Consider the following 15,594-nt stretch of genomic DNA (forward strand, 5'->3'; position numbering starts at 1 on the left):
ACTAAAAAATGGTTGGGTGTGAGAGTAGTGGCTAACTAATACTGGCGTTGAATCCGCATATTGTGCCTTCATACAATCAAGGTATTTCCCTTGTATCTCAAGCAAGTGGCCCTCTAAAGTGTCTGAATGGATGTTTTGCGATTGAGAGCATCGACAAAGGAGTTGTTCTTTCTAGAGATATACTCAAGCATACCCCTGAACTATTGAAAAATCTAACTCCATCTAGATTGCCAATCACTCCACTGTGAGCTTGGCATTGTTTAAAGCCATTTCAAGGCATGAGCATCCGTTTTAATAGTGAGGAGGTCCGTCCATACAAGAACGGCTTGCAATAATTCAATGCCTAAATAACTCTAAGCAATTCTCTATCATTGATGGAATAATTTTTCTCTACGTCATTCAATTTCCGGCTGTAGTAAGCCATGGGCCTATCTTCTTACTGTAACACTACCCTAATGACCACATTACTTGCATCTGTGATGACCAGGAAAGGATCATCCCATAATGTTGTCTTCATGACTGGAGCTGTGGTAGCCAACCTTTGTAGATGTGGAAGGCTTATAAGGTTGCGCCATGACTGAAGTCTTTGCTAGCGTGTTTTAATTGCTTTTAATACATCTATTAAGGCTGTTGCAGCTGTGGAGAATCCGGCGGCCATGTGAAAGGACAAAGCCAAATGAAAGAACAGATCTCTTGAGCCATCGTGAGGACAATGCAACTTGTGACTTTGGGGTCCAAGGGATGCCATCTGCATTGATAATATAGCCCAGATATTGTATTTCCATCAGCCCAAATTCACTCTTTTTAGCATTGAAATAGAGCTTATTGTTGCTCGATAGCTGAAGGGCATTTCACACATCTTTTAAGTGCTGCTCTGATTGGCCGAAAAGATGAGGACATCATCCAGAAAGATGAACAGACACACTCCTATGCACTTAGCAAATACCCACGACATCATTTTGTTGAAAGTTAGCAGCACGTTCTTAAGACCATATGGCATAACCATCAACTTGTAATGACTGGCACTATCCTGAACGTTGTCTTTGGGATGTCGGTGTCGAAGATACACACTTGATGGTAACCACTTTTGAGGTCTATCTTGGAAAAGTATTTTGCATCATTGAGTCACCCTAAAATGTACTCAATGCGGGGCATTGGAAACTTATTGCTGACTAAGAGGTTATTGAGTGTCATAAAGTCAACACATAATCATGCTAGCCTATCATTTTTGTACAAACAATATGGGAGCCGCAAATGGCGATGAAGATGGCCGGATGAACCCATGGGAGCGTGCTTATTCATCTTTTTCGGATGATATCCTCATATTTTCAGCTACAGCAAAGCAACACTCAAAAGATGTGCGGAATGCCCTTTAGCTATTGCGCGCGACAATCAGCTCTATCTCAATACTAAAAGGAGTGAACTTGGGCTGATGCAAATACAACATCTGGGTGATATTGTCAGTGCAGATCGTAAGACCACGAAAGGTTCATTCCATCTCAAGCTGGGCTGTCTCCATAACACCTAAAGAGATCCATTTCTTGCATTGGGCTTTGTCAGGCCTATAACCCTCACATGGTCGGATTCTCCACAGCTTAACATATTAATTAAAAGGGGTTAAAACACGCCGGCAAAGATTTCATTCCCACCGATGCAGTCTTACAAGCCTTCCACGATTTACAAAGATTGGCTCCCATAGCTCCAACCATGAAGATAGCATCATGGGATGATCCTTTCCTAGTCATCATAGATTGAAGTAAATCGAGACAGTGTTATCGCAAGGAGACAGACCCGCGGCTTACTATAGCCAAAAGTTGAATGACGCCGAGAAAAACTATTCCATGGAAGCATTGGAAGCCGTTCTTTTATGGACGCACTTTCACGTTTAAAACATATCACCAAGCCCTGAAATGGCTTCAAATAATGCCAAGCTCACAGTGTAATGATCATCAGTTTAGATGGGGTCGGGTTTTTCAATAGTGCGGGGATATGATTGAGTACGTCCCTAGAAAGAACCCAGCCACCAATTCTCTCAGTCGAAAAACATCCATTCAAACACTTCACGGGGCACTGTGCTCGAGATACAAGGAAAAGACCTTGATTGTACGAAGGCACGATATGTGGATTCAGTGAAGTGCGGTAGTCAATCTCAATTAGCCACTACTCTTGCACCCCGTCGTTTTTCAATTCAAGATGGGTGGCTTTTCTGCAAGAATATATTATGTGTGCTTAAAGCCAAGTGATAGGCACCTCTCCATGATGTCCACGACTCTCTTTCAAAAGCTTTGGACCCTTCCCGATTATTAAAAAGATCAACTACATCTCCATGAAGTTGCGGCTTCCAAATAGTTGGACTATGCACAAACTCTTTCATGTATCGTGGTTGAAGCCTCACATCAGCCCAGCACTCAGTGACATCATAGATAAGCAGCAACCCAAAGTGATCGACGACACATAAATTATAAAGCTAGGACAAACTCTCCTCCATAAGTGGAAACATGGGTCAAAACGACGCATCCGAGAGTTCTACACCAAGTTCTGAGATCAAGGGATCCATAAAGCAGTATGGTTAGATGAAAGCTTTTTCCAAGAGTTCCTACAGGTTTTGGCAAACTACTTGGAAGCGATGCAGTTACCACCATGTTAAGAAGAAGGGGATGTCACTTGGGTGTAGTGTGACACGCTAGCTACATCAACAAGTGCTTAATAGATCCCTAATAGTGATTTAGCCATATGCCGTGATCCCTTTGGGAGCACTAGTCCAGGGACAATCACGCACGAGCTACATAGGCCAGACTCTCAAGCCCTAGGTCAATTTTTAATCAATGGTATCCACTGGAGAACCTCTGAGAAGTGTAGCAGAGCTAAACGAAAATGAAGAGAGAGAAAGTTTATTGAAGTCTTTGGAAGACCGATGGGTCTATGAGACTGTGAAAAACCTGGTACAAATGAGCTGTGGTGGTGGAGCTACTAAACGAGCATCCACACCAATGCAAAATGCAAAAAATGCAAAATGGTAGTACTAAGTCCTAAGTACAACATAGTCATGTCGGTGGTCGACTATATATCAATCTCATCATCAGGATATCACACACACAAAACTGAAAAGGAGAGAAAAAGATGAGAGAACGGCAAGTGATCTCAAGAAAAACCCCCGTCCGGTGGGGAAAACCCTGCTCTATAGATCCACAACAGATACCAACCACTAAGGGAAGGGGGCCCACATATAGCCTGGTTCCCCCTCCCTAGTTGGCTGTATGAACGGGGCCGACCCCTTGCTCTAGAGGCCGACCAGCAGGGTGGGCTGACCCACCTCCCCTACAAATAGGACCTACTATGCAGCACTACAAGGGGCTGACACCCTTTGACTCGCAGGGCCCTAGGGCCGACTGCCTCAGGTCCTCTACATGGGCTGCACCCAGCCATACATAAGGGGTTGCTTCCCCTCTGACCAATAGGTCAACCCACCTCAGCCTATAAAGGGCCCATGGGGGCTGGGGCTGGGGCTGGGGCTGCAACACACACATATGGCCACACAAGCTTCCCAAGCTGACCAACTGGATGTGCCTCCATGAGGGCTGCCATGCGACAACATATGGACCAGGATGGCCACACAACCTGCGGTAGATCTACCCTACCCTAGACTACCTCACGAGGGGCGAGCATACCCACAAGGAAAGGCCGTCTCTCTATACCCTAACCTAAGCTCTCTGGGCGGACACATCCACAAGCAAGGCCTTCACTCTAGCTAACCTAACCATGGTACATCAGGAGATGCTAAACTCCAAACGAACCAAGTAGGGTATGTTAGGTTTAGAGTAGGAACCCAGCACCAAGCATAAGGAAAGGGGATGGGGGTGACGCCTTTTATAGGCAGCCTTAACCCCCCTTATTATCGGCCAGTAGGGCTGCATTTGCAGGCCCTACCAGCCAGCCAACCAAGCCAACCAGCCGACTGGCTGGTCAGCTAGGCTGGTTGGGAAAAGTCGGGCCACCTAGATCACTATATAAGCGACCCTTGGCCCCCCCCATTCTTCTTCATTCACTGTTCCTGCCTTTAGCCCTCAGCCCACAGCCTTCAGTTCAACAATGTCATTGCCAAGAACAGTCAGGATACCACTTGCACCATTGCAATTGGGTGGCAGCCTGTTGTAGAAATCAACCAACAGAGGGTACACACAGCGGAAGACTGATAGAATTGTCGGGAATTCCTCTCATGGAGGGGTGGTTGAGCACATTACAGATTTGGTTAATTGGCCAATCGACATGGCAGCCAGTTTGTGATTGGTTCATGCAATGGAAAGCGTGGATGGTTGATGGTAATTGGTCGATGGGTGCATGCATGGCCACTTGGCACAAGGTGTTGCAATCCTCTACGTATGCATGGTGGTGGTTTGGAGACTTATCGCGACTAATTGTGGCGCTGATTGGAGCAGCGATGAACCTATATATGCACATGAAGATAAAGAGCTTGGTCCTTTTGGCCGAGCAGTTATTGCTCATGAGAGTCGGTTGTTTAAATTGTTCCCAGTAATCGATACAGTAGGGCAGCTGCTCATGTGAAGGGTCCTTAGTCGAGTTGCGCCTACTTTTGCAATTATAGATTTACTGTGTGTTCCATCTCATGTTCTCATGTCTCAAAGATTTATTTCAATGTTATATTTTGAGTGCATAAGCAGAATTCATATGATAATTCAGAGGGTCGTGATTGCATGAATAGTTTGTTTCATTTTATGTGTTGTAGATACAAAGAAAGCCAACAACAATAGCCCAAGAGCTCACACAGAGTGTGTGGGGTGTGGAATCACAAACTTCTTAACTTATGTGCTTCAAATAGATGTGCAGACTCATAAATAGACAATGATCCAGCTAGGTATAGAAACCACCAAAAGAATATATTTCTGTCCAAAGCTATGGACACAAAACAAAAGAGATAGATCCAAAGTCCCACCAGATCATGCTCCTTTGATCTTACCACAAGGTACTTCTACTATCTGCCGGATATCTCTAGAACATCTCTAGAACACTGAGCCCGCTCCAACTCGAGCCTATGTAGACTCTCAGTCCTTCCCTCAGCTCCTTGCTGCCCTAGAAGACAGCCAAGGTCCAGCCCTTGATGAGCTCAGTCTGCCGGGACTCCTCTGCCTCCTGGATGTAGGCCTGAGGAAGTGTATACTGCTGCTCCCCAACTTGCTGGTCTGCTGGATACTCTAATGCCCTCCAATGGGCTGCTTTTGTAGGCCACTAGGGCCCCAAAAATAGCCGACCAGTCTGCCCCTTATTGGCCAACTGAATCAGGCCCCAATCAACCCCACAGCTACCCTATATGGGGCTGTGGGCTGGCTGATTTGGTTGGCCAGCCGACCAGCCTTCCTGGCCCTATATAAGGGCAGGGTGCTGCTGACACGTCCCAGCACTCCTGAAACCTCTGATCTACAAACAAACACACACGACGTGAGAAACTGAGCAGGCTGCTCACCACCCAACCATGACATCTACGGGATATGATCCCAAATCAGGAGATGTCCCCTCCGAGCCACGAGCTGAGCTACTGGCACGAACTTCCAACCAGATCCAAACCAGCCTGGTGTCCCATACCACCAGGTGGTGCTGTGAAGCCTGGGATCTGCCACTGGGCCTTGGGCTACGCTAAGATGCAGGCGCGCGTCCGCGACTCAATCCAGGATCAGACCTAGCCCCTGGGAACGAAATTTGCTCCCATCGGCTCTCTGAGAACTGAACCCCTGGGCCCCTTTTATAGACTTGGGCCCCAAGCGCCAAAAATAGCGAAGACCTCAAACTGGTTCGTACCCTTGCCACTCAACCCGAGAATCAAGCCTGCCTAGCTCTAAGCCTCCCCAGGCTACCTGAGCTAGTCTTGTGTACCCAGTGCACGTCAGATACCAATCCGTGCACATGACATACTCCCCCTCCTCTAAGAACTCACTCCTGAGTTCGCTAAAAAACCCGGAAATGTTCTCTGGAGGTTTTGTAATGTCTCCCATGTTGCATCCTCCTCAACACAATCCTTCCACTTGATCTTGTATTCCGTGATAGATCGATTTCGAATCTGTCTATCATGAAATTCAAGAATACACTCAGGTTCGTGTGGAATAAAAGTCAAATCAGTAACTTCTATTATCTCTTGAGGAGAAACAAGTTGATCATCTGCACCCAAGACTTCTTTCAGTCGACTGACATGAAAGACTGGATGTACTTTAACATTAGGAGGCAATTCTAGTCGATATGCAACTGGTCCAATTCTTTTAATGACCTTGAATGGGCCACAGTATCTGGGGGATAATTTCGGAACCAAACAAGTACTTAGGCTCTTGGATTCCTTGGAAATTCGCAAATATACCATCGTTCCTTCAGAGAACTCTCTAGGTGAACGATGTCTATTAGCATAAAATCTGTCCCGATCTTGGGCACTTCTAATAGACTCCTTGGCAAACTGCAACATTTCCTGCATGTCTAGCAAGAAGTTCTTAGCAGCATCATTTTGAATCCCCTTTAATCCAACCATAACTGGTGACTTAGGTTGAAACCCGTACATAAGCATAAAAGGACTGTAACCAGTACTCGAATGCTTTGCACTGTTATAAGTAAATTCTATCATAGGTAGATAATCTTCCCATGAAGACTGTCTCTTAGATACATATGCCCGAAGCATGTCTTCAACCAACTATTTAACCTTCTCTGTACTGCCATCGGATTGTGCATGATCCGAAGAACTCATACTTAGAGTAGTTTCTAACTTCTCAAACACAAGTGTCCAAAAGTTACTTGTAAACTTTGAGTCCCTGTCACTGACTATGTCAGATGGCAAACCATATAGCTTAAACAAGTGGTCCACAAACTCGTGAGCCAGCTGAACAACTGAGGTAGTTCTTCTAGTAGGTAAAAATCTAGCCATTTTTGTCAAACGGTCGACTATGACCCAAATGGAGTCATGACCCTTGCGCGTTCTAGGCAAACCAGTAATAAAATCCATGGAAATACTTTCCCATTTATTACCTGGAATCTGTAGTGGCTGTAATAAACCCGCGCTTCTAAGGCGTTCTGCCTTAGTAACTTGACAAACCCGGCAGCCTACCACAGTTTTCAATAAATGCACGCATCTTAGGCCAATAAAAGGTATGCTTCACAAGAGACAGAGTCCGATGTATACCCGGATGTCCAGCACTAGGAGCATCATGACACTCCCAGAGAATCTTGGATTTAAGGTCCAGAACATCAGGCACACAAATCTTTTCATTCCGGAACAGCAAGCCGTTCCTAATCATCCACTGACCTCCCGCCGCCTGTACCGTAGGTGGCACAATCCCTGAGTCCTGGTCAACCATGGAGCTCCCATTCTGGACTCTCTGCCAATAAGAACTGAAATGACTATCAGTTGCATATAGCCCTCTCAAGGATTGAAATAGGTCTGAGGATATTTCCGTAAATGACATAGCATTTACAAACTTAACTCGACTTAAGGCATCCGCCACACTATTCAACGAACCCTTACGATAACGTATTTCAAAATCAAAATCTTGCATTAATTCTACCCATCTAGCTTTCTGTCCCCTCAATTCAGATCCATCACACACATACTTAATTGACTAATGATCAGTCAATACAAGGAACTTTGAACCATATAAGTAGTGTCTCCAAATCTTAAGGGCATACACTACAGCATAAAGTTCATTTTCTAGTATGGGCCAACGATATTGGGTGTCGTCTAGCTTCTTACTCTCGAAAGCTACAGGTCTGCCCTCTTGAAATAGAGCTGCCCCAATCGCAAAATCACTCGCATCGGCCTCTAAAACATAAGGCCGGGTAGGATCGGGTAATGCAAGAACGGGTGCTTCCTTGATAGAAAACTTCAAGGTTTCAAAAGCCTTGTTCAATGTATCATTCCAAGAGATCGGCTGGGTAGACCTGCGTCCACGACCTTTCAATATGTTTGTCAAGGGTGCCGTGATATGTGAATGATCACAAAGCCTTTCCTGACATGAAACCGGCTGCAAGCTGTATTTTCTTTTCATCTGGGTACGGGTGGAACTGGAAGTGTACCTGCCACTTGTGTAACCAAGTGTCAACAACCTCCTTAGTTCGAGACTTTTGATCTCCGGGAAAAAAGTCTGGAGTTATGTTCGGACCTAGCACTGAAGCCATGGCATCCACATGTGTGAGTGCCTGCACAGTGCTAGTCAAAAGGGTGAGAGTCGTCTGAATCGCTTGGAGTTGCTGTGTCAACCCCGTTTGATTCGCATTAACCTGCTCGAATTTTCCATCCAGAGCAGTGGTGAATTCACTGAAGGCCTTCTTCGTAATCAGATCGTCATAAAGACCCTGGTCTTCCTCAGCAGTGTAATCCAAATCCTGATCTCCCATGGTGAACTCGGGATTTGCAGAATCAGACATATCTGAAATCTGATTTGAAAGGAATATAAACTGAGAGAAATAACTGGGGCAATCGAAGCTGGAAGGAGAGTGGAGCGGAGAAAAAACCGTCCCAAGAGATGCTGACGAAAGAAGATGCTGGAAACTGGCCAACAGCGGGCGCAAATAATCCCGGAGTCTTCCCTTGCTGGATTCGCTGCAGGCTGCAGTGTACGGAAATCTGCAGCAGACCATACTGTACGGAATCCTCCTGCTGGCCGTACAGTTACTGATGCTAACAGTACGGATGCCTGTCGCGGGCTGTACGGTTGCTGACGCAATCTGTACGGATGCTGAGGCGATCTGTACGGATGCTGACGCAATCTGTACGGTTGCTGACACGGGTTGTACGGCAGCTGACGCGGGCTGTACGGTAGCTGACGCGGTCTGTATGGTAGCCTATTGCAGGCTGTACCAAATCCTGATGGCGCAATCAAGTCGATGGGCAAGGAGGGCTTCTTGCGCAAGGCTATGGCTGAGCTTGGGACCTTGCCAAGCTATATAGGGAATAGGGCAGCTAATCTAGGAAGCCATGCTTCTCGGAAAAGCTCACCCTCCCAAACTTGGAGGGTGGTGCTTTTTCGAAAAAAGCAACACCTCCCACAGAGTGGCCGCACCCTGTTCCAGCCCCTTGCGCACCTCCTTGCCCTGGCCGAAATTCCTTCCAGCCCTGGCGCACCACACAGCCACACGCCTCTGCGTCCTCTACCCCTACGCAGCCCTGACCAGCCACGAACTCCACGCCTGCCACTCAGCTCCTCTATCGCCTCTCCTACTTGCACTCTCCTAGCTACGCCTCAACCCTCTCTCACCTAATCCCTTCAGCAATTCCGAATCACGCTCTCTCTTTCTCCCACCTTTTCCCTACATCTTGACCACCCTTGATAACCCATGAACCAACCAGAACTTGCAGCAGCAAATTTCGAATTTAGGGCATACCTGGAGGAAGAAATCGTCCAAAGCATTCGCATCAGAAATTCCTACCTCAGGAGCTGGCTCTGATACCAACTGACACGTCCCAGCACTCCTGAAACCTCTGATCTGCAAACAAACACACACGACGTGAGAAACTGAGCAGGCTGCTCACCACCCAACCATGACATCTACGGGATGTGATCCCGAATCAGGAGATGTCCCCTCCGAGCCACGAGCTGAGCTACTGGCACGAACTCCCAACCAGATCCAAACCAGCCTGGTGTCCCATACCACCAGGTGGTGCTGTGAAGCCTGGGATCTGCCACTGGGCCTTGGGCTACGCTAAGATGCAGGCGCGCGTCCGCGACTCAATCCAGGATCAGACCTAGCCCCTGGGAACGAAATTTGCTCCCATCGGCTCTCTGAGAACTGAACCCCTGGGCCCCTTTTATAGACTTGGGCCCCAAGCGCCAAAAATAGCGAAGACCTCAAACTGGTTCGTACCCTTGCCACTCAACCCGAGAATCAAGCCTGCCTAGCTCTAAGCCTCCCCAGGCTACCTGAGCTAGTCTTGTGTACCCAGTATACGTCAGATACCAATCTGTGCACGTGACAGCTCCCCACTGCAGCCCTTCCCTTCTCTGCAACACCTGGCCCATTGTTGTGCTGCTGCCAGGCCCTCCCTTACCTTTAACCTGCTCATAGACCATCACATCCCAGGCGCCTCTGACCCGGGATAATCCTCTTCTGTGCTGCTCCAGAGCCACCCACTTGCAAGCCAGTTCCATGCCTTGGATGGCCCTGCCTTCTGCACTTGTTTCTGGTGCCATCTGTTGCAGCCTTCATCCTGGGATAGCTCCACCCTATTTGCTGTGAGGTGTTGCCCATGTGGCAGCGCCTTCTCTCTCTCTTCTCTGGGCATATCCTGCCCTAGGTCTCTCTCCCCCACACTCTCCTCATTTGGGGGCTTACAGATGGGGAGGTGACCTTTCCAACAGCCTGTCAACAAAGCACTTTGCCAAGGTTATCGACAGCACACGGGTGAGGTTTGGTGCTTTGTTTCAGCAGCTTTTCCTTTCAGTTTTGCAGCTCTTTCTCAGAGTCTGGAAGGATTGTCTCGTCTTCTCTAACTCTCCTTCAGGGATGAGGTGGCATTTTCAGCCGCCACCTGGGATCTTTGTTTGCTCATTATGAGCTGTTTTTTCTCATGCTTGACATGATGTACTTCCGCACTTGAGCTTGCTCTGTGGTTTTTATCCATACTTAATGAAGTACTTTTCTTGAAAAAAAAAAGAAGAAGTACCGTAGTATGGTCCATCTGGTTACAACAGAATGCAATGTTATTTAATTAGATGCCTGAGCTGATGTAACATAAAAGAGACAAATCATTAAGGAGTGTGATGTCCATTTGCAAAAGCTCATAGCAGGACTCAAGAGGGACATTGCACTGGCAAAGAAGCAACTAGAGACAACGAACATACGTGGAAGTTGCAAAGTGGTGGAAGCCATTCAAAAGTAGCTTTTTCATTCTCAAATAAAAATTTACTGTGTTTTTTGTAATACGGTGGCTTGAGATATCCTCATGTATTTTGCTAATACTGAGCAGCAGGCCTGATGTCAAGATGTACTTATGTGATGCTATAATTAAACACCCTCATTTTCTCTTCCCCCCCCAAAAAAAACCAACAGCACTCCATGCAGTTTCATAATTTTCAAATAAGATGGGCTTTAGAGCTGTCAATATAACACATGCTAACATCACCTTAACTGCCATATAGGTAGCACAGGCTACCATGATCCCTTCATATTTCTGGTCATATCTCTCAAAGCCTTGAGTCTCTTTCCTTCCCTTAATTTATGACATGAATTACTAAATGTCTACAACCACATATCTTGACATTAAACATACATTTGCTGAATTCCTCCTTTTTCCCTAAAATTAAAAACATACCAAGATTGTCTAAATCTCTTCCTTCAGCTTATCAAGGTACACCAGCTTTCTCACATGGGAACATGGACTTGGCAATTGTGATTTATCACCAAGACATATTGCTTGTTCACCTTGGTAACCCCTTCTTTACTTTCATTAATCAGAAAACAGGTGTCGACAATTTTTTTGTGTGGAGAGTCATGATATGAGCCACAATACGTTCATGGGATCAGCATTTTTTTAAGTTTCACAATTTTGTGCACAGAAAACAATGTAACATAGTGAATATACTTTGACTATGTGCTTGTGAGACTCACCACCTAAATTTTCCAAGAAACATGTACATTGTAGGTGTAGCTTAAATAAAGATCATACCTGCAAGCGACAAAACCACCTTGGCACCCTACAGCTTTGCTTAGGGTACCCACTACAATATCTACCTCTCCCTCAACATTGAATGCCTCAGCAACTCCTCCTCCTGTTTCGCCACAGACCAAGGTTCCATGTGCCTAGCCACATGGACAGAAAGCAGTGCCTTTACAAACCAAAAGAGTCACCAGAAAATTCCTTGAATGAAAAGCAATGACAAGTCAGCACAAGACTTACATCGTCAATAACTAGTAGAAATCCATGCTTCTTTCTAAGAGCAACCAACTCCACTATAGGAGCAAAATCCCCATCCATACTGAACAAACTGCAAATTGAATGCCAACATGCAAATGAGTGCATGGAATACAGGTTATCTGAGAATGTGCATGTGGATCTGGAGCTCTGCAGCTTCACTATAAATCAGTTGAACAAAATCCAAAATTGCATGTGCTCTTAACATAAGGTGTGAGCCTTCAGCATCTATACCTTTTATATTCTCATCAGTACCAAAGCATCTTTATTCGATTGATGTGCTTTTACAGCTTTGCAAAAAGCATATTTCCAGTTTATCAGCATGCAGCTTAGATTCAGATAATACATTCAACTAAATATGGTTATAAATTCTTTCTACAAATACCTGCATACATATATATAGTTATACATTTTGAGTAAATGTGGTTCATTTTATAGCTTACCTGTCAGTAACGACTACCTTCCTCTGGTGCTTGCAACTGGATCTGCAAAATTTGGGAGATAGAGGTTTAGTTTGCTGTAGAAATAACAAAACAAGGCATCCATTTTAGTATCCTTTGCAAATTTGGAGATTCTTAGCTATACTGGTTGATGTCTCAAAACCCTGGCAGCTTACAAGAGCTGGTTCAGATGGTCGACATCACAATGTCTGTATATTTCAAATTCTGTTTTGCTTTTCCTTCGAGCTAGACGGATACCATCAATGATGGACGCATGGTTCAAGGCATCTGAGAAAATTGCAATCGTATCCTCGTAGGCAGCATCAGCAGACTGAGAAACAACTGTGGTGATGGCTGTCATTACAGCCATATTTGCAGCAAAGCCAGTTGGGCACAGTAAGCAATCCTATATCAACAACGAGAACCAAATGTCAAAGGTACTCCTCACTTAGTCAATTTCATAACGTAACCCTTGAAAGACAGTAGAGGTAGATTTTCATCGCATATAAGAAATGACATATTTGTAAACCTGAAGTAGCATTGCACCATAACCCAGAACAGTTAAGCATGCATACATCAAGGTTTTACATATACCAGTAGAGTATGTGAAAGAAGACTAACTCCTACAATGTGATCCAGTTAACAAATTAGAATTAAAAGATATGTGGTTTAAATGAACCTATTCTAATTCCTTTCCATGGTTGCAATGAAAGATGTTCCATCCTCTGAACAATTACAAATATGGCCCTAAATACGTTCTTCCCAATCTCATGGGCACCCGAACTCTCCAGGGCATTACTGGAAAAGAATAGAGAGAATCCACAAACGATTTCTTATTGGGGAGTTGGGGACAAAATTATAAACCCTTTATCCTATCCTGCTAGTAGAGACAGGGATGATACCTCTCAATGTGCCAGTACATGGTAGACCTCAACAAGCTTGAGAAAATGGAAGCAAACAGGATCCCATGCAGGGCAATGGAGGCCACAAAATCCACAAAAAAGGGGTCAAAATGATGGAGCTGAGCGGAATACAGGCTGCAGATATTCTTGAGGATGTGAGAGATATCAGAAATCTGGTTATGCAGAAAATGCTACAAAAGTTATGGCAAGACCCAGGACTGAAATGGACTTCCACAAACAGGAAAGCAATCCAATGGATGAATATGAAATAAAAGAGTACCTCAAGGAGGAAATCTCACTGTTCAAAGGGCATTTAACCTGCAGAATAAGGACTAGCGCTCATGATCTAGAGGTAGGAAAGGGGTAGATGGACAAGACCCAAAATTCCAAGGAACGAAAGAACTTGTAAAATCTGCCCCATATGGGAGGTAGAAAATGAAGAACACATGCTCCTCCATCGCTCAGCATGCATACATATGAGGGGAGAATACAGCAGCAATGCAATCAATCTCAAAAGCCTCCTGGACCAGCCAGTTAAGAAACTGGGGCCTTACATAAAGCAGGTTTTAGGGCACCCCAGCAAGGTCGTTCACCTAGCACACCAGTTAGCTAGACACATACTTGTAGCATAGCAAGTTTTGTATTAATTGTTTTCTCAGAATTTTTGGATGCAAGAGCCACTATCTATTTGAGAGTGTTGTCCAGTCCCATAGATCCTAAAGGGTCTCAAGCAGACTTTAATACAATCATCTCTCTCTCCCTCTCTCTCTCTCTCTCTCTCTTTGGAAGTGTCTTTTGGGCTGTGGACATGAGAGGGATGAGTGGTCAAGTTTGAGGGGTTGGAAGTGACGATGCTCTCCACATGATTCAAGGGAAACACTGTACCCCACACAACGCCTATTCCCAAACTCTGAGCAAGATTTTCCGAGCGAAGAAAAAACCGAGCGAAACCTACTAAAATAGGCATGCATATGCATCATCACTATCATTGAATTTGAGGCCTCTTAGCTATCTCATAGATTATTGAATGTTTAGGGTGTGTGCTTGAAGATGTGTCCCTGAATAATTTGTCACATGTGCTCTAGTTCTTAGCAGTTTTTAAAATTACATTAACATGATGAAAATCGCTTAAACAAGAGCACCCATGACAGAAAAAACAAGGAGTAACCAGCAGGAAAAACAAATGGACTACATTCACAAGCAACAGATACGTCGATGCATGCATCATCACCATAATTGAGTTTGAAGACTCTTAGTTGTCTCATACATTATTGAATGTTTAGAGTGTGCGTTTGAAGATGTGCATTTTGTCCTTATTCTTTGGGGATTGTCTCCTCATTTTGGGTGCAAACAACTGCAAAATTTCTTGGCTTGAACAGAGCGCTAAAGCATGAGACAAGGGGCTAATGCACGAGAGAGGGCCAAAGCGTGAGAACTAGCTATTTGAATGAGGTTCAGTCTATGCATTTCTCTCATGCTTTAGCCATTTGTCTTTCCTTTCACTTCCTTCATCCCTTTTCATTCAAATTTTCCATGAATGCAATGTGAATAACTTACATGATCATTAAAAGACTAATGTAGAAAAGGGATAGGGACAGATTTGGAGAAAGGGGATAGAGGAGTAGAAGGGAGAGAGAGATAGGGAAAAAGGGGAAAGAGGAGGGGCAAGAGTGAGAAACCCACGATGCGCCCCGAGAAATAGAGGATGTGGCCCTCTTCATCCATAGGTGGCAACTCAGGAAAAACATGGACATGTTGTCCAACATGTGGATTCAGCAAAGACGCATGGAAAACATCATGGATCTTGGAGGTACTGGGTAGCTCCAACTGATATGCTACCTCTCCAACCTTGCGGATGATCCTGTATGGACTGTAGTACCTATGAGCAAACTTTGTGTTGGTATTACCTTTCAGCGAGGCATAATGGTTCTTATGGAGACACAAATGCACATAATCTCCCTCTTTGAAAGACAAATATCTTCTACGTTCATCCGCATATTTCTTCTGCTTGGTTTGGGCATCCTACATATTCTTTTTTGCCAACTGCAGAAGGGCATCCATCCTCTCCAAGTCATTCCGTGCTTGCTAATTTTTCACAGCCATGTCAGCAATTGAAGAAGGCATCCTGACCTTGCATCCGTACATTGCCTTAAACAGGCTCATGCCAATGGAGAGATGCTCGGTACTATTGTAGCAAAATTCAGCAAGTGCCAACCATTTATTCCAAGACTTCTGAGTATCATGACAAAAGTGCCTCAAATATTCCTCCACCCATTTGTTCACCCTTTCCGACTGTCCATCTGGTAAGCAGTGCTAGGTGTGAGTAGAGTTACCCACTGCTGTAAATATCTCCTCC

General features: G+C 45.1%; 1 protein-coding gene across 1 annotated transcript in view; it reads right to left on the minus strand.

The window, feature by feature from the left end:
• BIOF (biotin F) overlaps window positions 1-15,594 on the minus strand; it is a 55,212-nt gene that overhangs the window by 27,654 nt on the left and 11,964 nt on the right. The window contains exons 4-7 of the mRNA XM_087380517.1: window positions 12,513-12,742; window positions 12,340-12,381; window positions 11,882-11,969; window positions 11,651-11,784 (exon numbers count right to left, since the gene is read on the minus strand). Coding sequence (XP_087236643.1) covers window positions 11,651-11,784; window positions 11,882-11,969; window positions 12,340-12,381; window positions 12,513-12,742 — 494 coding nt within the window. The remainder of the gene's footprint in view (window positions 1-11,650; window positions 11,785-11,881; window positions 11,970-12,339; window positions 12,382-12,512; window positions 12,743-15,594) is intronic.

The sequence above is a fragment of the Dipteris shenzhenensis genome, chromosome 10, assembly GCF_047967505.1.
Source record: "Dipteris shenzhenensis isolate YYH24624 ecotype China chromosome 10, Dip_SZ_1.0, whole genome shotgun sequence".
Taxonomy (NCBI): domain Eukaryota; kingdom Viridiplantae; phylum Streptophyta; class Polypodiopsida; order Gleicheniales; family Dipteridaceae; genus Dipteris; species Dipteris shenzhenensis.